A 25,799-nucleotide genomic window follows, 5' to 3' on the forward strand; every position below is an offset into this window, starting at 1 on the left:
TTGTGCCCAGCACTGTGGCCAAAACTCAGCTGTGTCCTGGCTGTGAATCCTTTGCCCTTCTTGATGCAAGGTGACAAAACACTTGGCTGACAGCAATGGATTAATTTATTTTTTTTCCTGCAAATTGGCCATTTTTCCACTTTTTTTGGCCCAGCCCTGAAGTAGAGATTGATCCAAGCAGTGCAAAAGGAAGGGATGTGCTGTCAAAATAACAAGCAAGCACGAGCCAAATGCCAGACTCCTCTTTACTGAGGCAGACTAAGCTGAGAGGTCGCTGGCAATTGGCTCTTTTCCTAGGAGAAGCAGAAATAATCCTGCTGCACCCAGCAGTAGGGAATGACTGGGGGTGAAAAATCAGATTTTAGAATCTGATCCAAGCAACGAGCAGCACAGCAGAGGAGCTGTGGGGTTGAGGTTCAGGCAGCTGTCCTGGCAGCTCTTTGCCAAGTGCTTCTCCTTCCAGCACTGCTGACAGGAGACATTTCAGAATCACAAGCCTGAGAGCTGTGATTACCTTAAATCCTGATGAAATCTGTCCTGTGGGAGCATTTTATTTGCTGCCTGGTTGTGGGTCCACGGCAGAGCTTTAGGATGTGTTTTCCTGCAGGCTTGGGAGTGGATGTGCAGGAGGGGACAGGACAGATGCAGATATTTCAAGGCACGTAACAAAGTCTGGTGCCTTTGCCAAACTTTAAACATCCTTGGTTTTGTGCCTAAGGATTGCCTTTTAACTTAGCAGAAAGAGTTCAGCCTTCCTTAAGATCAAGGGGAAAATATTTTTTTCTGGCACCAAGAGGAAATACTTTTCAAACTCGTGAGGTTCCAGAAATCCTGCAGATGCTCTCAGCACCATCCAGTCAGTTCTTTACAGCATCCATTTGCTGAGGAAAATGCCTCTGAAAAGACACAGAGTTTGCACATTTTCAGAATATTTCTGTGACTTGGCCGCTTGAATCCGACACAGGATCCTGCCAGGATGCAGGGCTGGGGAAGGATTTGTACTCCAGCCACCCCAAGCAGCTGTGAGGACCACAAAGATGAGCAGAAGGACCATCTTTGTCCCCTGAAAGCAGCACTGTGGCTGCTAAGGGCCATGCAATGTCAAAGAAAAGTCACTGAAGGAAATTTACCATGAATTTCCATGCAGCCTCCAGGAAAACAGATGCAATTTTGGACAGAGAAGGTTGGTTTCAGATTTATAAGCTCCTTGTCCTGTGCTGAGAGCCTTGAATGCTCAAAGCTACTTTAAATATCTCCCTTTGGCATGGCAGGGATTTCTGCTGTGCTCATTCCTCACATTTCCAGCCAGCTTCATTTCCAAAGGATGCAGCTCTAAAGCCCTCCTGAAAACCCTCTGGACCCTGGGGATACTCCCTGTGTGTGATTCCCTTTTTAAGCTGCTCCTTTAGGACCTGGCTCAGCTCTAAACCAGGGCTGAGTTTTGGGATTTCATGCCACGTCCTGGAAGCGTTTTGTTATGTGCTTATGGAAGGGAAAATTCCTCCAGAAGGGACATTTTTGTTTCCTGGCAGGGAAATACGAGGGCATCGAGGCAAAGTCTCAGAGCAGTCAGTGCTCTGGTGTTTGGTTGGGATGGATGGTGAGGGAGGTGATGCAGCTTCCTACAAGAGTGGGGATCAGGAGGAATGGGCTGATTAATCCTGAAACTCAGCACCAGCCTCCTCCAAGAAAAAATGCTGTTCCATCCCCTGTGGAGGCAGAAAAAAGCCTTTTTCCTCCTCCCAGGCTCACGGTGGGGAAGCTTTGCAGGAGAAACACTTTCCTGAGCAGTCCTGATGACCCAGACACAGCCTTGGACACTGCCAGGGATCCAGGGACAGCCACAGCTGCTCTGGGCACCCTGTGCCAGGGCCTGCCCACCCTCCCAGGGAACAATTCCTGCCCAATATCCCATCCATCCCTGTCCTCTGGCCCTGGGAAGCCATTCCCTGTGTCCTGTCCCTCCACCCCACGTCCCTCTCCAGCTCTCCTGGAGCCACTTTAGGCACTGGAAGGGCTCTGAGATCTCCCTGGAGCTTTCTCAGAGAAGTCAGAGCATGTTGGACGTTCCCTTTTCTGTGTTTGCTGCTGCACTCAGAGGCAGAACAAGGCAGGGTCTGGTGACAGCACAGCAGATTCCCCCATGGCTTTTTGGGGCAGAGCAAGGAACCCCTGCTCAGTTGCCACATCTGGGCAGTGGACACTGAGCGAGGCTGGGAGATTTCAACATCTCACAGATGAGGCAGAGAGGAAAGAAAAGGATGCAGAAAGCGAGGCTGGATTTACGGGGGGGTGTGGAGCAGAGCTGTGTCCGTGTCTCTGCCTGGGCAGAGGAGCTCTGGAGGCAAACCCTGGCTGTGGCTGCCCTGGAGCATCCGAGCAGCCTGGGCAGGGGAAGGAAGCATGGAACACACCATTGTTCTGCCAGCTCCACTTCTCAGGGAGTGCAGGGTGAACGGGAGGGAGCTCCGTGCTTTCCTGTGTTTGTGCTGCAAATACTTTCATTAAGGTCCTTCTTCCTACCTCTTTCTCCAAGGCTTTTGTGTCTCTAATAAGTGCGAGGAGGGTGTTGATTGGAAGTGTCCCCTCAGGAATAATTATTTTAACATAATAACATTTACAGGGAGGGCTTGCAGAGACACTTTCCTGTTACATCCTCTGTATTTCAACCTCTCCTTCACATTTTTTGCCTCCTCAGGCTGCTCCAACAAGCCCTTGCAAGGTCTCCATCCCTGCAGCAGAAGCCATGGTGAACTGGTGAGCCCTGAAGAGAATGCTGAGGGGTGAAAATGGGAATATTTGATGTTACCCAGCAACTGAAAATGAAGACATCTTTTGTCCACCAAGTCAGGAAACACTTTTTGCACAACAGCTGTGTTTGCCTGCTCTGGGGGAGTCAGCCATCAACCCCTTCCAGGAGATAAAAGGGATGTACATAAATAGGGGGAAGGTCACTGGCAGGGATTATTGGAGCAGGTAAATCAGGTCCCTGTCACCCTCAGCATCCCCTGATGACTGCACTGGAGTCTTGCAGTGTCAGGGAGGAAATAGGGGTGGCTCAGTCATAAAAATAACAGGTAAAGAAATATGAAATACATATAATAAATATAAAATGGAGAAGATCTGGAGGAGCCAGGAGCAGTTTTTGTGGTGATGGTGACCCACTGGCAAGGTGAGGAATGTCTGTCTCCATCAACATTTCTCAGGATGAAGAGCACCCTGTGCCCTCCCACCCCTCTGAAGCCCTAAAGGATGTTGCCCTGTATCGTTGTCTTGGGGCAAACATCTCCTGGACTGGCCCCACAGCCCTTCAAAGCAGTGGAGAAACATGGATCTACTCAGAGGGGAGCTGGGCAGTGTCCTGACAAGGACAGTCACTGCCACAAAGAGTCCCCTGCTGAGCTGGTGGCAAGACTTAGTCCTGTGTCCCAAGCCTCTGGCCTTTTATTTGCTGGCAGTTTTTCCCACCTTAAATACACAACTGGAAGGAATGAAGCCATCCATAACCTCCAACTCCTGCTCTCAGTATCAAGTTTAGATAAACACAGGTCTCCTGTGGGGAAAAAAAAAAAAAAAAGTTAAAAAAAATCATGTTGGTGTGGCATTTCACAATACGGTTTATATGGTTTAGGGGCATGGTGGGATTTGGTCCAAGGTTAAACTTGATGATCTTGGAGATCTTTTCCAGCCTTAGTGATTCCATGATTCCAGATACATTGGGAGAACTTCAGGGCATGTAAGTAAAGCAATCTCTGAATTAATTGCTTTTATATTAAACTTTCTTTAACAGCATTTTCCAGTGCAGTCCACTTAATAAACAAATGCAGCTGAAACAGCAAAGAAGGAAATATATTTGTCATTATGTGGTGCAAGACTTGCCTGCCCTGTGAGAAGGAGCTTTACCAAAAAGTGCTGCTGGTAACATCTGACCAGAAGAGTCAGAGAGGGTGAATGTGAAGGCCAAACCTTGCTTGCATCAAAATCCCAGTGGGTTTTGCTGGGGGAGCTCCTGGAAAGCAAATCCCAGCGTTCTCCCAGGAGCTGCTTGCTGGCTGCCCTGTGCACACAGGGCTGCTTTGTTCCTCTGCTCCCTGCCCACCCAGCCCTCTTCTCCTCACCAACACATTAATCACAGCCTTTTGGCTGAGGCCTTTGTTCTGTGCCTGCGCAGGAAGGTCTGGGCTCATGGATCACATTCCTGGTGCCAGCAAGGGATGATCTTTATTGACAAACCCATCATCGATCTGGCTCCCTCCAGGAGGACTTTCACCTGCTCCAGCTCTGGCCACGTTATGGATTTGCAGGTGATGTTTGGATACAAACACAGGCTCACAGTCAAACCCTTCAGGGATGTGCTCTGCTCCAGTTAATATTAAACACCTTTGGAGATATCTCTGCATTTCTCCAGGTTGGGAGGAACCTGCTGCATTCCTCTCATAGCTCCGTTGCAGGTACTGAAATAAAACCCCTGACCTGGATCCCTGAACAAAGCCCCTGTTATTCAGCCAGGCCAGGGGGAGCATCAGTTTTCTAATCCTCTCCATCCCAGAGTTTTCTTGGATGGAGATGTGGAGTTTGACCCCAGTCACAGGGGATGAAAAACCCATCCCAGTCTCGGCTCAGCCTGCCTGGGATGGAGCGTGTGTGCCCACACACTGCTGAAATTAAACCCCCAGAGTTCAAAGCCTGTCTTAAAAACGTTATGTGAATCCATTTCCCTCTATTTCTAATAAAACAGCAGCAAATTTTCTTCCTGTTACAATGTAATGTTGTTCCAGCAGTTTGTATCAATTTCTACAAATTTAATCTGTAAATTGCTTTTTGATGGGTGAAGCACAGCACCTGCATTCAGCTTTCCAACCATCAGCAACTGTGCACGAACACCCTTCTCTGTTAAAGCCAGAGTGGTATTTTGGGGTATATTTGGCCCAGGAGGGATTTTTTAAAAGATGAGTCCTCCTTGCACAATGCCAGTTTTTGGGTGAGCACCTCAGAATAGGATTCACAGATTGATGGAATATTCTGAGAGCATCCAGGACTGTTCCCAGCCTGTGGTCAGAGCAGGGCAGGGCAAAGCAGCACCAGAACATCCCACATTGCTGGGATGGGAGCGGGGGCTGCACCCCCAGCTGCAGGCACAAAAATCCATCCCCCCCTGTGTCTGGGGGATGGATTTTTCCAGCCTCAAAGATGGAAAGCACTTTGCCTTCGTCTGCTGGAGTATGAAATCCACCAGTGGCACTGGGGATGCTTTGTGCCAGCCCCAGTGGGAAGGAGGGAGCAGCATTCTTCACTCCAACCTGCTCATGCTGAGCTCCATGTAGGAGAGGTGAGGATTAACTTGGTCCTAGGAGAGTACAAGAACTTGTCCCCCACACTGAGGGACGAGCAGGAGGGCAGGGTAAGCAAGGCCTAAATGTCCTGCCCTCCTTTCTCCAAATGAATCCAAACCACCTCCCAAGCCAGGCCTGGATCACTCTGAACTTGTCAAGCCTCACACAAAAAATCCTTCATCCAGCCAGGTTTGGGAAAGCCCCCAAAATGCTCATTTGGTCCATTTCAGTTCAGCTCTTGGATCCCAGGCCAGGGCTGTGCTGCCATCCAGGAGGCTCTCCCAGCCCAGAACCTGTTGGGCTCGTCTTGCTCCTGGCTCCCTGCTCACCCTGCCAGGAGCTGATCCCAGGAGGAGATCAGGAGATCCTTTCAGCCAGGTGCATGGAGAGAGCAGAGAAACACTTCCAGCCTTTCCTCCTGGGGCCAGACCTGCCCTGGATTCTGCTGCCTTCACCTTGAGCTTCCTCTCCTCTTCCTGGCCTTGAAGGTTTCTCCCTGCTCCAAATCTCTGGAGTTTCTGATGCTGCAAATGCACCTCTTCATCCTCCTGTAGCCAGCCCAGCCCAGAAGTAGCGTTTCCCACCCCAAAACCTCAGCTGGGGTCCAAGTCCACCCCAGAAATCACCTCGTTCTCCGACACCGTGAAGGGCCCAGCGCCAAGCCCCTCATCTCCAGCAGCACAGCAGAGGCAGAGCCAGGGAATCTCCACTCCTCGGGGCAGATTTCCCCTCCTGCTTTGTGGGGCTGGCCAGAGAGGCCTCCAGATGTTTGCTTTGACCCTGAGGTGACACCTGGGGTGGAAAGGTCACAAGCAAGACACTGGCAGTGTTTCCCCTCCGAGGCCAGCAGCCACCAGCAAGCTGTGCTGGGCACTGGGGCTGTAATGAGGAGAGCAAATATTATCCTCCATAGGTGTCACAAGCTGCTGCTGCTTTGAAATGCTGCGAGAAAAGCCTCCTTAAATAGCTGGGATTCCTCCCACCAGCACAGGGATGAGAGGAATAATATTTGGGAGAGGAACACACCCCAAATGATGGCGTCTGTGTGAGGGTGGGAAGCAGAGAGCAGCCGGCATCTCCTGGCCACAGATGGTTCCCATCAAGAGGAATTTTTTCTTGTTAATCCCAAAACAAGCTTGGGATGTATTTTTATTTCAGTGTTAAGAGGAGAAAAAAAGAAAGTTTGACATGACCTCCTGTTTTTCTGGCCTCACTCCCTGCTCAGCCTCTGCTCTGAGCAAGCACAGAAAATTTAGCTCATGTTAAAGGCAGGGACTCTGAGAACAAAAAATCCTGGGGTGGTTCTTCCAGCTTTTCTTGACCTGGGAATTTATTCCATTCAAGCTGGAAATGGAGGTAAAAAGCCTGGGTGTGTATTTGAAGCATCCTGTGGTGTTCTCTGGGCTGTTCATCAAGGCACAGAGGACCTCCAGGTGCCTGTGGGGGTGTCAGCAAGGGTGTCCACTCTCCCCTTTCTATCTTAAACCTGCTTTGAGCACCAGGAATGGACTCCTGAGCCAATCCGCTCCCAAAGCCACCACATGAGCTCAGGAGCATTTCTAGCTCAAAAAAAACCCAGAATAGTGATAAAAATTGCAATCAGTGGGAGGACTGGGAATTAATTCTACCAAAAGACATCCCAAAACCCTGCTTTGAGGACTTGCCTGGCATTCCTCCGTGGCCTCCCTGGCATGTTGGATGCCATAGCTCCACAAACTTCTCTGAGGGAGCTGCCAAGAGGAACCCCTCAGCATGTCTCAGGAAGTTTCCAAGGACAGCCATGAGCTGGGGATGTGGCATCCCTCCCAAATAATCAGCTGTGTGCCATCTGAAAGGATTCACATGGAAGCAGGGCCAGGAAATAACTTCTTCTCATGGAGTGACACTTCTGGTCTATGGTGGTGGCCTCTCATTGGGAATTTTCTTTCAGACAGAAGAACCTCCTGGGATATTTACACCCCCAGATGAGACTGGGCATCCCCCCCTCCTCTCTGGCAACTCCCTGGAGTGACTCAGGATGTGCAAACACTGACTCACCCCATCCTCCCAGGAGCACTGAACGTCCCACACGCTCCAAGACAGGGTGGTGGGAGAAGGGGAAGGCTCCATTCGGCCTCCCCTGTGCCCTGAGGGAGGGCTGCAGATGCATCAGCAAGGTGGGGCAGTCAGGGCAGGCTGGGGCAGCCAAGGACCCTCTGGACAGGGATGTACAGAGATAAGGGGATCCTGGTGTGGCAGCTGCTGGCCAGTATGGGAAAAGTGGATTGGGAACTGTCCTCCAGGACATGTCCTTCTGGCTCAGGATTGGTTTAGGAAGAAGGATTTGAAAAGCTGAGGAATCGGGAAATCCAGGGTTGATGTCTTGGCAGCTGCAAAGTGTGGTGGCACTTGCAAAGTCAGCTTGGCTGCACAAATCCTGGACTTCATCAGGATGTGATTATTCCATACAAGGATAAAAATAGGTGGTTTCTGCAGCAAACAGCGCCACTGAAAACGCTGCCAAGTTCCAGAGTCTGTGACCACCCACTGCAAATCATGCTGGAAAACTGGAGGAACCTGGACCTGCTCACCAGGGATGAGGTGGATGGTTCTTCTGGAGATCTGATATTTATATGGATATTCAGATACGTAATTGGTCATCCTAAAAATGCTGTTGTACATTGTGGGGGCAAAGCTCCCTGACCTGTTCTGTACATGAATCAGAGCACCACATTTGGCATTTCTCCTCGCTTCCCTGGGAAATTGTCGAGTCCAGCTCCTGTCCCTGCCCAGACCCCCCAACAACCCCACCCTGGGCGTCCCTGGCAGCGCTGTCCAAAGGCTCCCGGAGCTCTGGCAGCCTCGGGGCCGTGCCCATTCCCTGGGGAGCCTGGGCACTGCCAGCACCCTCTGGGGGAAGAGCCTTACCCTAAAACCCAACCTAAACCTCCCCTGGCACAGCTCCAGCCCTTCCCTGGGATCCTGTCAGACACCAGGGTCCTTTCCCTGCCCTTCCAAGGGGGCAGGATGGAGCTGGGACAGATCTCAGGGGACACCTGAGAAAGTGAGGGCTCCTGAGTGTTTTCCCTTCAGAGCAGAAGGGATGTGAGTTGTGACATCCCTGCCCATCACTGGCCATTAAAGATTACAGCCCAGCCAGGCCAGAAGGATTGTAGGAGTCAATCCCATTTAAGCCCTTCTATTTAAAGGAATAAACTACCCAGGGAAAAAGCAACCTAAGATTATAAGCACACAGGATTTCCTCAAATTCCAGCCATCAGCTCCAGATTCAGCCCAAGGGGTGGTTTGTTATTCCCCCAGAGCATGAATCCTGCACCCCAGCAAAGTTAAGTTTGGATTATACTGTGCAGCTCCATCACAGCCCCAAAAGCCATGCTCAAAGCTGGTTTAATGCTGCTTCCTCTCTGCCTAAATCATCTCCAGTATTTCTTGATTAAAAATAGTTTTTTAGGCAGGAGAGTTTTGGCTTTTTGCATAAGCAGGGGATGTTTCCTACAAAGGAAATGCTCAGGAGGATGTTCCTGTGCAGGAGAGTCTTTCAGAAAATTTAATGCTAAGCAGGGTGGGAATCAGAAATAAATGTTTTTCCTTTTTCTTGTTTTGGCTAGGAAAAGAACTCAAAGACCACCCAGTGCCACCCCTGCCATGGCAGGGACACCTCCCCCTGTCCCAGGTTGCTCCAGGCCCCAGTGTCCAGCCTGGCCTTGGGCACTTCCAGGGATCCAGGGGCAGCCACAGCTGCTTGGGGCACCCTGTGCCAGGGCCTGCCCACCCTCACAAGGAGGAAATTCTTGCCAATATCCAATCTAAAATCTCTCCCCTCAGTTTAAAATGTTGGATGTGGGTAAAGCAGACAAAGTCATCCTATGCTTTGTGCCCCACCAGCTAGGAATTGGGAAGTCATTTGGGATTTGATACCTGGCTTTGCTGTTTCTCCCTAAGCTGGGTGAAACTCCAAAGTAAGCTTAACTTACTTTAAAGCAGGACGATATAAAGCCTGGCCCTAAAGGGATCCCAAAGGAATGAGGGTTCCCTTCTGCCTCAGCACCACAGCAGGATGGGTGCAGTTGTTTTTTCCAGGCATAGCATGTGGGGCTGACTCATTCCTGGCAGGAATTTCCCTCTCACCCATCCCCTCCTGCCCCTCTCTCCACCTGCAGATCTCCCCCCAACAGCAACAAGGGGTGAGGGCAGCTTAAGATCAGCCAAGAAGCAGAAACCTTCCCTGAATCCCCGACATTTCAGCTGGCAGCAGCTGTGCAGGGATGTGTCCAAGAGGCTCCCACTCCCTCCCAGCTGTGTGTTTTGGGAAGCAGGGGAGGGGAGTTCTGGAATACTGGGAAGAGCTGCCCCATCACAAGGGTGTGGAGACTGGGCATCAAAGGAGAGACATCTCATGTGCTAATTGTCCCTGTGGTGGCCTCGAGGTGCAACCAGGGCTGGGCAGGGCACGTGAGGGAGCTCAGCCCTCCCAGGAAGCCTCAGATCAGCTGCATGTGCACGAACAGGTCCAGCAGGAGCCATCCAGGGATGACCACACAGCCAGGTAGCCCGTGATTCATGGGATAACCATCTGCTGAAGCTGCAATCACTCACTTCCCACCTCCAGTTCTCCTCCAGGCCAAGTGGCAAAGCCACAGGGGCAGAAGGTGCCTCTTGCCATGGCCACCAAGCATAGCCTGGTCCCACAGCCCACAGCAGCAGGAGCTGCCAGGGCTGGTGCTGCAGCAGCTGCTGCTGTGACACGAGACCTTAACTCAGCTCCACTGGATTTAGTAGGTGCAGGGCAGCCTTGGGGGCACACCTCAATTTCTCAAGGTACAGAACCTGGAATGAGATCTTGGAAAGCTGGAGATGGAAGGAAAGAGTCCAGAGGAGGACCTGATTTTCAGGAAAATAACAGAGAATCATGGAATCACAGACTGGTTTGGGTTGTAAGGGACCTTAAAGCTCATCCAGTTTCACTCCCTGCCATGGGCAGGGACACCTTTTCCACCATCCCAAACCCTGTCCAGCCTGGCCTTGGACACTTCCAGGGATCCAGGGGCAGCCACAGCTGCTCTGGGCACCCTGTGCCAGGGCCTGCCCACCCTCACAGCCAAAAATTCCTTCCAAATATCCCATTGAAATCAACCCTCTTTTGGTTCATAACCTCATCCTACAACTGCTTACCCTGACAGATGCAGCAGCTCAGGATATAGGAAGGGCAGAGATGTGCCCCCCTCTCCAGGTGTGCTTTTCCTCCACCAGTTATCCCAAACACACCAAGCCTCCCTTTCTTTCCCCCCAGTCTGGGCAGCCACAGCTTGGATGACAAGTGGAAAATGATTCCTTGAATGAGTGTGGCTGGATCAGCTGACTGGGCTGGCTGCAGCAAATCTCGTGGTCACACAGCTCTAAATGTGCAGCAGAGGCTGCCTAAGCCTTTCCGTTTATAGGACAGAGAGGGGAGCAGGGAGTGTGGAAATAAATCCTCTGGAAGCAGAAGGGGTTTGGAACAGAACAGGACTCCCCAAGGGGAACACATGGGGGTGTAAACACAGAGCAGGCATGGGATGGAGCTGATGGAGCATCACCGACTGTTCTTCTGATGAGCCGAGGTCAGGGAAAGGCACAGAGCTCTGGGAACTGGGATGGGAGCGCTGGGGCTGGGACCTGCCTGCCAGGCTGGCTTGGGGATGCAGTGTTGGGAGTGCTTACAGGAGTGTGAAACACCCTCCCTGCCTCCCTCCCACAGCCTGGCTCATCTCTGACCCCCGGCCTCCTCACAGGAACAGAACTCCGGCCCCAGAACAAGTCCCAGCTGTCTCCCAGCTCTTCCCTGGGCGAGCTGCCATGCCATGATAAAGCTGCTCCTCCCTCCAAGGCAAGCCCCTGAGCTGCAGCTCCTTGGGAAGGCAGCCTGGGGATGGACTGTGTCAGGGAATAACAAATGCCTTTAATTCCCCCTTCATCCAGCAGCTCCCTGTGGGAGGCAGCGTGTCCTGAAGGAAGGGGAGCAGGAGACATCTGGAGCTGTGTGCACAAGCACTCAGATGCCTGGTAAATCACCCCAGCCAGGCTCTAAGAACCCTGACAGGCTCTAATTTCTCTCTCCTGGGTAGATATAGGGTAAAACTTGCTGCCTCACTTGGTTATCCCAATGCAAGGGGCTGTGAGCAATCCCTGAGTTACTCTGCAGGGATCTTCCTCACTGCTGGCAATTGCAAAGTCAGGAGAGCAGAAACTTCTGCTGAGGTTTCACCTCAAATATCCATCCCCTGTGCATGAATGTTCTGTGTCAGACCTGTAGGGGTTTTTCAGGTCCATCAGTGGGGGTTGCTGGCACTGGCACCACTGGGGCTGTCAGCTCTGATCATGCACAGCTCGGGGATTGCTGGTGACTGAGAACAGGCTTGGGTTCCATCCAGTTCAGATCCAGTTAATTAAAGGAAATAAAACACTTCCCTACAAGCCAAACCCCCTTTTCTGGGTGTTGTTTACTGGGAGGCTGCAGTTCTGGACCAGAGCTCAGTGGGAGACCTGAAAGGTGTCACTGCAAACCCCCCTGGGGGCTCCAGATCTGCTAAATCCTGCTAAAGGGATTGCCTGGTGCTTGTGAATCCCAGCACATCCCTCTGGAACACATGGACATGTCCCAGAAACAGAGAAGCTGTGGCTGCCCCTGGACCCCTGGAAGTGTCCACAGCCAGGCTGGACAGGGCTTGGAGCAGCCTGGGACAGTGGAAGGTGTCCTTGCCCATGGCAGGGTGGGACTGGATGGGCTTTAAGGTCCCTTCTGACCCAAAGCATTCTGTGCCATTATGATTCCGTGATTTTATATGGGAGAGCTGCTCTGAGTCATTCCCACCCCTAAAGTCTTTCTGACAAGATTCTCTTGCAGATCTCATTTGTTCCTTGCCTCTCTCCTGCAGGCACACTGCATCCCCAGTCCAGCCTGGGAGGGATTTGGGCAGCCAGGGGAACGCTCCTCAGGAGAAGAGCATCCTGCAGGTCCCTCAAAGAGAAGGAGAAGGACTCCCTCTCTCTGCTCCCAGGCAGAATAGCATCTTTGAAACTGAAAGCTGGAAAGACATAAGGAATCTCCTGGCATGCTTTGTGCTGCTCAGGCACCCATGCCATGCTCCCACAGCATTTGGGGTTATCTATGCTGTCATAATCTTATTTCTAGTGATACCTAATAAATCACAGTTGAAATTATGTTTGGCAGAGTTTGGAATAAGTTAAATTCCCCTTCCAGGCCAGGTTGGATGGGGCTTGGAGCAACCTGGGATAGTGGAAGGTGTCCCTGCCCATGGGTGATCTTTAAGGTCCCTTCCAACCCAAAACAAGGAAAAAAACCCAAACAAGCAAAAATGCCAGGGGTTTCCACATCCATCTTTGCTTCCCTTTTCCCCTCCTGGCCTCTGCTACCCTTGTTGCTCCTCTTGGCTCTGCTTTTCTCCTTCCAGCAGGGAGGACTGGCCTGGCAGAGCATCATTCCCAGGGCAGGTGGAAGGTGACACCTCTCTGGGGACGCACTGTGGGGCACATCCCAGGGCTGGGCGGTGGAGACAGAGCAGCTCCTGCTCCTGCTGCAGGGGTTGGGGCTGGGCAAGGCTGGAGCCAGCCCGGGCTGGTGCCGGAGCCGGGCAGCGGGGGGAGCAGCGAGACCGGGATGTTCCTGCCCGGGCCGGCGGCGGCTCCCCAGGCTCGGGAGATTCCCTGGGGGAATCCGGTCCCCCCAGAGGAGCTCACCAGTGGGGATGCCGTGGAGCTGGCTGGGATCCTGGCTGGGATCCTGGCTGGAATCCTGGCTGGGCACTGCTCCCTGGGGAACCCCGGCAAGGGCAGCAGTGCCAGGGGGAGCCTCTGCAGTGTGCCCAGGGCTGAACGAGCCCTGCAGCACCCTAACTGGATCCGTGTGCTCCCAGCCCTCTGGAGCTCCTGAATCCCAGCCAGCCCCTCTCTGTCTCCACTGTTTTTACATCCATCTGTTTCCGCTGGTCTCTCTGCTTTGGTGCAGCCTTTTCCACACTGACACTTCCACAGAAATCCTAAATATTCTCATTCTCCCAAGTGTTTAAGCATTAGCTGCACTGGGGACCAGGGGAGCTCAGGGACAGCAGTGCAGGGGCTGTGCTGTTTATTGTGGGTTTATGGCACTTTCTGAAGCATGGGAAACTCTTGGCCACAGCCACGCAGAGCCAGAAGTGTATTCCCAGTGCAGGACTCAGGGCGTGGGATTGGAGCTGGGACCGGAGACACAAACCCTGGTGGCAGGCAAGGCTGGAGGAGGTTTTTCACCCTGATCCCACCCTCAGGGACAGCGGTCCTGCTGCCCCAGGGATGCAGGGCTGGCACTAAGGCACGCAATTATCTGTTCAGCTGAAGCCAGAGCACGGGATTTTCCCAGTGGGAAAACGGGACAACACAGGTGGTGAGGCCCTAAAGGACCTCTGGAGTGCACGGTGCCACGAGCCCAGTGCTTCTCATGCCCATAAGGATTTGTTTGCACTGAACTCTGCATCAGCCCTGTGGTGCCCGAGATTCCTGAAGGGCTTTTGGGTGTCCTCCCATCCTGCCCCACCTTCCACTTCATACCTGCTTCCACAGGGTGACCATGGACCTTCCTGCCAATGCCAGGGAAGTCAGGAAGGCTTCAAGCAGCAGCAAATTGCTGGATTCATGGCACATGGTGAATCAGAGACAGAGCCCAGAGTGGATTCATTGTGCATCCCACATTTGATGAACTTGCCTCCAGCAGATCCAACTACTCTATTAACTGGAATTAGGGAGAAAATCATAGTTAAATTGTTAATTCATCAAGACAGGTGCCATCACAGTCAGTGAATGTATGTCTGGATTTGGGGGCTCTTTGGAAAATGAAGACAACTCCACAATGTACAAATTGCAGTTTCTCCATTATTTTCCGTGTCCAGGACACAGCTTTGTCATTGGAAACTACAATAACCAGAACTGGGTATTCCATATCCAACAGAAACCCTTGGAAGTTCAGGACCTGAGTGTTTCCCTCCCACTAAACTGCAGCCATGACTCGCATCCTGAACTGTTCAAAACTCAGGAGCTGCCTTAAGTTCTTTGCTGCTGCTTCTCTGTGTTCAGGCAGCAAAGGAGCTTGAAATAATTCCCAACTGGATGGGGCTAAGCCAGATCCATGCAGGAGAGGAGGGAGCTGTAAGAGGCTTTGATTCACACGTGTCCTTGTAACCACAGCATCCCCTGGGTCCCAAACCAGGAGTGATCCCAGGGGATTCAGGTCTTGACGTCAAAGCCAACAGAGTCCAGAAATCCAAGATGTTTGTGCACAGCTGGGAAACATCCAGCACCCTCCTGAAGGGAATCAGGAGAGAAACAACGATCCTCATTCATCTAAACCTCCCACCCCACCTCTCCCAAGCACCTCTGCCCCAGGCTGAACAAGAGACCTTCTGTACAAAGCCAAATTCAGCAGCTCTGATGCCTCCTCCAGTGTTGGGAGCAGCCTGTCAGCTCCAGGGACATGCAGGAGATGTTCAATGTGCTGAGTGCTGGGGCAGGAGCCTGGACTGTGCCTCCTGGAGGAGCAGAGAGAGGCAGCTCCTGCATCTCTTCCCAGTGTGGGAAGCACAGTTTGGGCATCCATGTTGGAGAAAGGCATCAATCATGGTCCCACAGGCTACAAAAACGCAAAGCAGGGCCTGTTCCTGCCTGGGGTTTATGGCAGAGTTAACTAGGAGCAGGGAAAGAAGACAAGGATACAGAGGCTGCTCTGTAAATCCAGAGGACCCCTTGGCCATGAGATCCATCTCTGCTGGATGAGATTGGAGCTGGGATAATGCCACACAGAGCAGCTCCACATCCTGGGGTTCCAGCCCTGAGCAGACTGTCTGTGCAGAGAGGGAGAGGATGCCTCTGGGACTCCCTGTCAAGTCCTTGGCATCCTTGTGGAGAAGGAAAGCAGCACCAACCAGCCTGGCTCTGATTCTGCCACAAACTCACCTTCCAGGCCTCAGTCTCCATAACTTTTTCAGAGGATAATCAGCCTTGCCCCACTTTATAAAATCCTGGGACATCTGCAGATGCAGATCTGATGAGTCAGATCTGCCTTGTGTGACTCAGCTGCCAGATCCCATCCAACAGCCACGGAGCTTCCCTTGCTCCAGGATCTGTATTTGCTGCTCTTACTGCCAAGTGTGTGACTATTCCCAAAACTAAACATGCCTGTGAGTTTTTAAATTCATTTGGGAACACCAGGTAAAAGCTTTTCTAGCTTGATTCTGAAATGGGCAACAGAGAAAAGTTCACTGGACGATCCACAACTTTCATCCCAGCAAGTTACCAGAGACAGAAAACTGAGAGTAGGTTTTGCTTTATAAAATTAATATAACTCTCCCTGATGCAGGAATGTGACTCTGCAACACCAGGAGCTGTGGCAGGACAGGGATGTGACCCTAGAAAAGTCTTAATGTGTGGATGCAGCCCACTGGCAGCTGGAATAAAATGTGAGTGGCTCCTTCTGCTCCCAGGAGCAGGAGCAGGCTGCAAGAATGCAGCAGGGTTGCATCATGTGGGCTTCTTGAATCTTCCAGAAATCTGCCACTTCTTCCCTGCCACATTTTCATGGGGAATCTCTACAGTAGCTGGGAAAAACACACTGCAATTCTCTGCTGGCACATTTGAAGCAGGCAGGAGTATTCAGGCTAAATAGGATTTCATGTGGAGACACAGGGAAGATGTCACTTTTTTCCTAAGGGTCTCTGCCCTTGGAGATATACCCTGGAATACATGCTGGCCTCTTGCAGACACATCCCAAGCTGCCACATTATGGGTTAAGCCCCCTGACCCAATCTGGACCTATGGAAAGGGACATTTGCCTCCCAGGTGGGTGCATTTTGTCATCACAAGCTCAGATCTGGACACAAACTGGTTTGGACCCACCAGATCAGCATAACATCCCCAGGGTTGGGGAAACCGTGGTCCTTGGAAATTAGGGAAGGATGAAACCACTTTTCCTGTTTGGTTTTACACTAAGGGAGAGATTTTAGATTAGATATTGGGTAGGAACTGTTCCCAGTGGGGGTGGGCAGGCCCTGGCACAGGTGCCCAGAGAAGCTCTGACTACCCCTGGATCCCTGGAAGCATTCAAGGCCAGGCTGGATGGGGCTTGGAGCAGCCTGGGATAGTGGAAGGTGTTCCTGTCCATGGCAGGGCTGGGACTGGATAGGTTTTAATATTACTTCCAACCCAAACCAGTCTGAGATCCTGTGATTCCTGCTGTATCTCTCTGAGCAGCTTTTCTGCTGCCTCTGCAAGAGCAGAATAGACAAAGGGGCTGCCAAACTCCTTCCTGAGCATCCCTTTGCTTACACATCCTCAGCACTTGGCTGAGGAGGATTGCACACGCTGTTTGTTCCTGCTGGGCCACTGCCCAGTGCTGAGCCCAGCGTGTCCTTCCTGGGATTCATCCCTCCCCTCCTCCTTTCCTGCCTTCAAACTGCTGCAACAACTCCCCAGAGTCCCCAAGGCTGCCCCAGACCTGTCCTGCACTCAGCCCCCTCCTTCCTCTGGCATCAACAGTGGCAGTTTTAGGGCTTGGCTTGTTGGGAACCTGATTGTCAACAAGGAAAAGAACTTTTCAGGACAGCAGGACTGGGGAGACAGGCAGCTGTGGAACACACTTGCACACACAGCACAGGCTGAGCCCACCCCACCTCCCAGCCCCAGCAGTGCTGTGCTGGAAGCAGAAGATTGGCTGGCTGAAGATCCCTCTCTGAGCCAGGCTCGGGTTTAGGGGCGTTTCTGTTCCCTCAGCTGGCTCCAGAATAAACAGTTTCCTTTTACATCCCGCTCTCCTCGGGAGAGGCTGAGGGGGGAGCGTGTGGGGCTGAGCCTCCTCTCAGCTTCCACCAAATGTGAAGGGCAGGCAGAGCTCGGACCTTTCACATTCCCATATGCTCCTGGAAAATGCCAGGAAGAGACAAGGGAGAGCTCATTGCAGCAGAGTGAGCTCAGCTTTTAACAAGACATCAGAAATTCCCCTCCACAGCTCCACTCTGCAGAGCAGATTGACTACCTGGGCCTTCTCTGCTTGTATTTCCTAATAAAGGGTGAAAACCTGGAACTGGCACCTTCCTTGCTGCCTGTTTCCAGTGAGGAAAGTGATGTTGCAGCATCCCAAAGCCCTGGTGCTCTCACATCCTGTCCTTGAGATGGCCCCTGCAGCCGTGGGGTTGATGTGGCTGACAAACCAAGCACTTGCTTTTCCTTTCGGCCGCTTTTTGGGAGGGTGCAGCCAGTCCCAGTCACTGTGAGGCAGAAGGGAGAAGGTAAGGAGTGCTCATCACCAGTGCTTATCTTAGAATCGCGGAGTTTAAGGTTGGAAAAGTCCTCTAGGACCACTGAGTGAAACATTAGCCTGCAAGGGACATCCTGGAGTCCTCTTGGCTTGCCACGACCCCTAACCAGCACTCCTAGATCAGTGTAGGAACAGCACAGGATCCCACAGCCCCGTGGGTCTTCCTAAGAGACTGCAAATCCCTCTTGCACACCCACAAGGATTCCATCTCCTCCTGCCTTAGCCCAGCTTCCAGGAAGGTGTGGGATGCAGGGGCTTGCAATCCAACCTGCCATCACCCGTGCTGGCCCTGTGCTGAGGCCACACAGATGTCATTCTTTCCACCCAAAAGCACCAGAGGAATTCTGCCCCCCTGCCTGGCTGTGCTGGCAGGAAACCCTGTGGATTTTGGACTTTTCTCTGGGAGTATTAAACAGGGATTACAAACTGGGATCAAGGGAATCTCTCTCTGCTGTGCCCTGTGGGAAAGCTGCAGCTGCAGCCTCTGTAGCCTGTCATCCATGGTTTGTGCACCACGACATACCTGGATGATGCCATGGATGGGGAATTTGCTCCACAGCAATCAGGTCTTTTCCTTCTCCTCCACCACACCTGCTGAGGAAGGAAAAGGAGATCAGTGCTTTGCAGAGGACCCACAGAATTTGCCCCTTTAGGACATGTGAACCCAGTGAGCTCCCCGAAAGCCTGGAGCTGGCATGGCTGGGAGTGTGGCAGTGCCAAACTGGGCTGGCACGGGGAATTTGGCTCTCACTGCTGCACTCCAGACAGGGCACGGATCCATGGGATGCAGCCTTTCAGCTCCACTGCCATCCTTTGTGTGCCGTCTGCACACACAAAGCTGGGCCCTCCCAGCTCCAGCCAGGCCAGTCCTGGGCATGGCTGAGAGCCAGAGAGGGGGAAAAGGGCTGGGATCCCACTCCAGTGCAGGGCACTGCTGCCAGCAAAGCTGGGATGCCTGGGGCTGCATGGATGAGCTCCCAGTGCCAAAGGAGGGTGTGCAGGGAGGAAATTAAAGTGCTGATCCCAAACTTGTCCTTGAGCTGAGCCAAGAAACAGAATTCCCCCAAAATCTTTGCATGTGGGGACCTGGAGAAGCAGGCAAGCCCTGACTAGCTCTAGAGCTCAGAGCCCCCTTCCAGTGCCTAAAGGGAGCTTGTGAAAAAGAGGGAGAAAGATTTTTTATAAGGGCAGAAAATGACAGGACAAGGGAGAACGGCTTTCCACAGCCAGAGGGCAGGGTTGGCTGGGATATTGGGAAAGAATTCTTCCTTGTGTGAGTGGAGACATCCTGGCACAGGGTGCCCAGGGCAGCTGTGGCTGCTCCTGGATCCATGGAAATGCCCAAGGCCAGGCTGGACAGGGCTTGGAGCAGCCTGGAACAGTGGAAGGTGTGTCCCTGTCATGGCAGGGGTGGCACTGGGTGATTGTAAAGCTTTTCAGTGCTGGCTCCAAGCATCCCTGCCCTCCTCAGGCATGACCCTGGAAAGCAGAAATCCTGCACCAGCACTGCCTCACAGCAGCACACAAGATGACAGACTGTCTCCAACACAGGAAAACAGGATGAGTCTCCTGGGTCACTGTGAGGTGAAAGTGCAAAGCTGCTGGAGTTTATATTTAAAAAGTCCTGTCCAAAGAACACACAGTGTCTGCTTTCGTAGAAACAAAACACTCCTTCAATAGATTATCAAGTGAGTTGGCAACACTGCTTGCAACAAGAAGCCAAACAACCAGGACAGCACCAATCTGGATGTTTCATGGCTGGGCACGGATTGTTTCCCATAGAACTGGACTCCTGGTACAGTTGGATTTCACTGCTCTCCATCCCAGCAGCTCTTCCACACCCATCTCCAAGCACTGCAACAACGGCCTGGAAATCTCCCTCTGCTTTGTCCTGGGGGCTGCTGGATCACACCCATGTCACAAAAACTTTGTGTGCCTTTTAATTTAAGGCTCGGCGGATCTGCACTGCCCTAAACCCAAAGCCAAGCCACGCTGGAAATAACCCCAGACAAAAGAAACAGGAGTTTTGCCCTGCGCAAGTGCGGTTTGGAGGGGAGGAGCTGGGCTGGAGGAGTGGATGTGTCCTCCTGGCAGCTGGAACCGCTCATTACAGGAGCAGGAGAGACGGAAGACGGCAACTCCCAGTTTGGCTCCCCCTTCCCAGTCCCTATCCCACCGCTGGAGGAGCTCCTACGTGGCACTGTGGGGGCTGGGAGCGCCTCTGCACAGCCCGATCCTGCTTGGAGATCACTGCAGAGCAGCAGGAATCCTCCCCATCTGCCTGATCCATCACATCTGCCTCATTTCCACAGCTCTGGCCCTGGACAATACTGTTCACAGTCAAGATGAAGCTGTTTGCTGACATTTCGGTAGAACTGACTCATTTGCTGCATATTCACATCCTAAAGCTCCGCACTTTTTTGTGGCTCTTACCAGGTTGTGTTGTAGAGACAGGAAGAACAGGCTGAAACATACACTTAAAAATCAGGAAAAATCTGAAATACCTTTATGCTGGGCTGCCAGCCCTCAAACACAGCTATTTTCATTCTACTCCAAATTCATGTTACTGGGGCAAAGCCATTTCAAAGGACTGAAGCACAGAGCCCCAGAGTGTCAAAGGACTTTGGTACTGGGAGGCAGTGAAAGAAATCAAGATTAAAAGTTTAAGAGTTTATTTTAAATTTCACTCGGAAGGTGAAAAAAAATCTTACATGGGAAGTAATTACAAAGAAGGGTTTGAAGGTGGAGCAATTCAGAATTTGGCAGAGAAAAGCAGCTGACAGTGGACGTTTAAAGGAGCTTTTCTCATTTCTCAGCTGGAACATGCTGCTGGTATAGACCAGTAACATTTACCTCGGTGTTAATGGTTTGGTATCAGCAAATTCATTTTTAATAAAGCCAAACTCGTGTTATAAAAACTCTGGGACATCATTGTCGATCATTTATGCAGACACAAAGCAAAGCTAATTGCACCAAAATACACTAGTGTACCAGAATCTGTTGCTTAAGGTATTCCAATGCCCTTTTTCCCACTGAATCCCTCCATGAAGGGAACAGATCTCTAAACATCACTGAGCACCAGCTTTACTGCAGCTGATGGAGAAATTTTTCACAGGGAGGGCTCAAAGATCTCCCCTTGTTTGAGATGAGAAGTATCTACTCACATGGCACTATCTGAACAGTTCAGATGGAAGAAAAATGTCACTTTTTGATGCTACCTTCTAGAATAGGTGGGCTATGAAGGAGGGTGGAATGGTGATTCCAAAGCAAGATGCTTCCAAGACAACAAGCAGAATATTCAAAGCCAGAAGGAAAAGTCAGAGGCTGTTTGCTACTACAGCAACAGGAGGCTGAGACCCCTGTCCTCAGAGGGAAGCAGAAAAACTTGGCAGAGCCAAAATTAGGGGGAGAAATGAAATTACAGTGTGATTAAAAGGGAGACATAGACATCAGTTAAAGAACACAAGGATGCAGCATCCTTCTACTGATGTAACCATGCATGATGTGGGTGGTACCTCGAATATCCCTACATCCCAAATTGCCATGAAAACAATCCTGTGCTGTCTTAAAACGTGACAGGGTTGAATTTGAGCTTTAACGCTTGTGACTCAGCAGAAACCTCTCCATGGCACAGCTTCTCTGGGCACGCTGTGCCACAGCCTCCCCATCCTCATAGGGAATAATTCCTTCCCAATATCCCATCTAAACTTACCCATTTTCAGCTTAGAGCCATTCCCTGTGTCCTGTCCCTCCAGGCCTTGTCCCCAGTCCCTCTCCAGCTCTCCTGGAGCCCCTTCAGGCCCTGCAAGGGGCTCTGAACTCTCCCTGGAGCCTTCTCCTCTCTCCTGGAGATCACCCATCAGGGCACATTTCAGATGGCAGGGTGGGGCAGGTGTCAAACACTGGCTGGCTGTGACTGCTCCAGTCGTGGCTGAAGCCCTTTGCACCACCCCTGACTTCATATGGAGTGTGACAGCCCAGAAGCAAACAAATAAATATATCACTACCTGCCTTTGGTACCAACAACCATCCAGCTGCGGGAAACGCCCGGGGGAGGGAGAGGATGGAAATAAGATGTGAAAAGGCAAAAGCACAGCTTGTGCAGGGAATAGTTGCCCATGTTCCTGCTGCAAGGCCTGGCTGGGCTCAGGCAGGGGCAGGAGGAGGGAACGCGCATCCCCCATCAGCCCGACCCCCCTTCGGCGGCGCGGGGCCGGCATTCCTGCCATTGGCGGCGGGCCGGGACACAGCCGGGACGGATCCTCCCCTTCCTCTCCCTCCCGAGCATTTTTGAGAGGGTTTTCCCAACTTTCCAGAAGTTTCTCCCCGGCCCCTTATATACCCCCTCCGCAGGACCGGGAGGTGCACAGGGAGCCGAGCAAAGCCGCGTCCGACCCCGCAGGTACGAGGGGGGCACCCGGGGAACCCCGGGCGGGCAGGGTGGAGACCGAGCTGAGATTGCAGCAGGGTGGGGCGGGATTCTGGGGTCCTGCAGCCTCCTGGCTGGGCAGGAAAAATCGGGGGGAGAGGGAGGGTTATGGCATGGGAGAAGGGGATGCGTGGGGGGTAGGCTGCAGGGGGGTGGGTGGGAGTGGGGGACAGGGGTACAGCTCTGTCCCATGAGCTGGCTCTGGGTTTTTGAGGAAAGCTATTAAAAAATCCCCCAGTCGCCTCCCGGTTTGCGAGAGGTGGTCACAGCGAAGCTGCAGAAGCTTTCAGAGAATGACGAGAAAGAAAAGAGGGAGAAGGGAAGCTCTAGCTTGGTGTGAGTGAAGTCCTCCAGCCCCTGCTCTGGCTCAGCCTGGGAGCCTGCAGGACCCTGGGCACCATCCCAGCGCAGGAATGAGAGCTCTCCCTGCAGCCTCCTGCCGTCCTGCTGCCCTGAGCGAGTGTCGCATCCCTCTGGTGACATGGAAATGGCCTTTTGCCTGCATTCCTCTGCCCTGCGGCTCCGTCCTGCTCCTGGGAGAAGCACAGCCCTGGGAGGGCTGCAGCTGCAGATCCCAGGAAAGCGGGTCCCCGCAGCCCCAGGGCAGGCTGTGGAATGCCACGCTGGCACAGGGCGTCCCCTCGCCCTGGGAGCACAGGAGAGGATGTTGCTGGCTGTGCATTCCCCACATTCCCTCCATTTTCACCACGGCTTAGGAATTCACCCATAATCGCTGCCATAATCCAAGAATGGGCAAACTTTCTCCACCTCGGGCTGTGTGACTCAGCAGAGCCCAAACCTGTCACCCGGCCCTGAAGTAATGAACTTTTTTTTAAGCTGAGGATGAAGCAGCGCAGGCCACCCCCTGCTCACAAGAGAACTACTCCATGTATCTGTTTTCTTTCAGAAAGAAAAAGGCAAACGTTGACCTCACTATGAAACAGTTTCAAGGTATCCTTAGAAATAAACGGGAACTAGATACCCAGAAGGAACCTCCTCAGACTTCCAGTGTTTGTCACCCTGGCTGCACTCCCAAAAGAGTGCCGAGGGCAGTTTTGAGCCTATTGCACAAATCTTTGCTCTTGAGGCAGCTGGGATGGTTCTCCCCTTTAACAGAAGCCTTGCTCCCATAAAGGATTTTAGGCTGTAATCGCCTCCCTCTCTGAGGCTACGTAATTCCCACTCTGGCAAAGGGTCCTGGTGGAACTGCGCACTCTCTTCACCCGGGGCTACGTGCTGCGTGTTTCCTTCCATGTGTAATCCCAGCGGGCCCTTCGCTTCCTGCCTGCAATACTTTAACCCTGCTGCAGCCTTACCCTGCCTCCCCACGCCAGGGGCAGCCCCTGAGGCTGGCCAGGAGCAGGGTGGGAGGAGAGGACCACCAAAGAACAGAACTTCAGTGTAGCAAAGCAGTTCCTGTCGAGGAAAAAGTCCCCCGAAAGCTGGAGGTGGAATTTAAGGCCTGAGGAGCTGCCAGCAGGAAGGTTTGCTGAGTGAAGGCAGGAGGGAGGGAAGGTGTGGGGCCAGGTGGGATGAGCTCCAGAGAGCTTCCAGGCACTTAGGACTGGTCAGTCTGCACATGTACCGGAGCTGGGGGCTCAGAGCCCTTGCTGGGTGGGGATGGATTCACTACATTGGGATGAGATCCATCCACCCAAGGCACGGACCGAAGGCTCTGCTGGGGAAAATGAGGCTCCCGCGCCTCCCTGTGCCCCAGTACCTCCCCGACAGGGCTGGGCAGGCAAACCCAAACCGAACAGAGCTGATCAGACAGTGCAGGATCTTCTCTCGGGCCACCTCTGGCTTTGCTCGGTGGAAGCTCACGTGCTCCATCTAGAGCCAAGGAAGCTGAGGGTTTGGGGCCCGGGCTGGGGTCCCCAGAGAGGACGGTCCTTGCCACTCAGCCCTTGGAGCAAGGGGCAGCACTGCTGGGTGGCCCCTGGGCAGCACAAACATCCTGCTTTCAGCTTTTCCTGATGAGGGCAGAGCTTTGTCCTGCTCTGAGGACAGAATCATGTAATGGTGTGGGTAGGAAGGGACCTTAAAGTTCATCCAATTCCACCCCCTGCCATGGCAGGGACACCTTCCACTCTCCCAGGCTACTCCAAGCCCCATCCTACCTGGCCTTGAAACTTGCAGGGATCCAGGGGCAGCCACAGCTTCTCTGGACACCCTGTACCAGGGCCTCACCACCCCCACAAGGAACAATTCCTTCCCCATATCCCATCTAAACCTGTCTTTGACTTTAAAATCATTCCCCTTTACCCTGTCAAGATCACGTGAGAAATAACCTGCTGCTTACATTCCCTGACCCTTCCTTAAATCATCCACTGGACATTAACACTGGAATACAGGGAAACCCCTTAGGAAGGAAGCTTTCATTCCAAAGGCACAGGCTGTGCTTGCCAGGGTGCAGCCTGCACTCCTGGAGATTAATTGGTGCTCAGGGTGGATTTGGGATGGCTGCACCTCATTGAAGCATTGGGGCAATGTCACTGTCATTGGAACCAAGGAGTGGGTTTCTCTGGAAGAGCCCTTGGGACTTCTGGATGCTCAGGGAAGGGTTTGGATCACGCTGATGGTGAATTTTCTTGTCCAGCAGGTCCTGGGAGGTGCTGGGTGCTGCTGAAGCCATGTGGATTATCATGGGGCTGGCCCTCCTGGGCCTCACTGTGGCCGTGCCCTCGGAGGACAGGAAGCTGAGCGACAAGGCCACCACGCTGGCCGAGCGCAGCACCACGCTGGCCTTCAACCTCTACCACGCCATGGCCAAAGACAAGGACATGGAGAACATCCTGCTGTCCCCCGTGGTCGTGGCCTCGTCCCTCGGGCTGGTGTCCCTCGGGGGCAAGGCCACGACGGCTTCCCAGGCCAAGGCGGTGCTGAGTGCGGACAAGCTGAACGATGACTACGTGCACAGCGGGCTGTCCGAGCTCCTCAGCGAGGTCAGCAACAGCACCGCCCGCAACGTCACCTGGAAGATCGGCAACCGCCTCTACGGCCCCGCCTCCATCACCTTCGCCGAGGACTTCGTGAAGAACAGCAAGAAGCACTACAACTACGAGCACTCCAAGATCAACTTCCGAGACAAGAGGAGCGCCCTCAAGTCCATCAACGAGTGGGCAGCCCAGACCACGGATGGGAAACTCCCGGAGGTCACCAAAGATGTGGAGAAAACTGATGGGGCCCTCATTGTCAACGCCATGTTCTTCAAGCGTAAGTTCTACCCTCAGCTCTTGGTACAAGTGACCCCAAACTCCCCCTGAGCCAACACACAGAATCATGGAATGGTTTGGGTCGGGAGGGGCCTTAAAGATCATCTAACAGCCCCAAAGGAAGGTGGACAAATCCCTGGTCCACTGGAGGCAGCTCTTTGTCAGTGGTTGGGAACTGTGCATGGAATTACTGCCCACTCCCTTTTGTTACAAGCTGTGCTTCTCTCTCTCCTGTAGCTCACTGGGATGAGAAGTTCCATCATAAGATGGTGGACAACCGTGGCTTCATGGTGACCCGTTCCTACACCGTGGGAGTGCCCATGATGCACCGCACAGGTGAGTGGGAAACCTCCTGCCCCACACCAAGACCGTGGAGTTAGGATCACTGTTTTCTGTCACCCAGATTTCCACCAGTTGCTTCCAAGACTGTTTTGCTTCACAAGAGAACAAAGCAGGGGAGTATTCCTTCTCCTGATTCAGTCTCC

At 52.7% G+C, this 25,799-nt stretch overlaps 1 protein-coding gene and 1 long non-coding RNA gene across 5 annotated transcripts in view; one reads left to right on the forward strand and one right to left on the reverse strand.

Annotated features, from left to right (window-relative positions):
- LOC107207948 lies at nt 1-21,800 on the reverse strand. Of its 3 annotated transcripts, none has more exons than XR_004499847.1 (5): nt 21,678-21,800; nt 18,194-18,264; nt 13,917-14,097; nt 3,469-3,553; nt 1-896 (listed from the first exon to the last, which is right to left on the reverse strand). It is a non-coding gene; the product is annotated as an uncharacterized LOC107207948 (long non-coding RNA). The 3 variants fall into 3 exon arrangements; XR_004499848.1 differs by lacking the exon at nt 1-896 and adding an exon at nt 1,996-2,776; XR_001523004.2 differs by lacking the exon at nt 1-896 and having other exon boundaries at nt 3,385-3,553.
- SERPINH1 (serpin family H member 1) overlaps nt 21,774-25,799 on the forward strand; it is a 6,592-nt gene continuing 2,566 nt past the window's right edge. The window contains exons 1-3 of one of the 2 annotated variants that reach the window (XM_015635716.1): nt 21,774-22,072; nt 24,699-25,315; nt 25,552-25,650. In XM_015635716.1, coding sequence (XP_015491202.1) covers nt 21,789-22,072; nt 24,699-25,315; nt 25,552-25,650 — 1,000 coding nt within the window. In that variant the 5' untranslated portion in view covers nt 21,774-21,788. The remainder of the gene's footprint in view (nt 22,073-24,698; nt 25,316-25,551; nt 25,651-25,799) is intronic. The other variant, XM_015635722.1, reaches the window with a different exon arrangement.

Source organism: Parus major, chromosome 1 (genome assembly GCF_001522545.3).
Source record: "Parus major isolate Abel chromosome 1, Parus_major1.1, whole genome shotgun sequence".
In the NCBI taxonomy this organism is placed as follows: Eukaryota; Metazoa; Chordata; class Aves; order Passeriformes; family Paridae; genus Parus; species Parus major.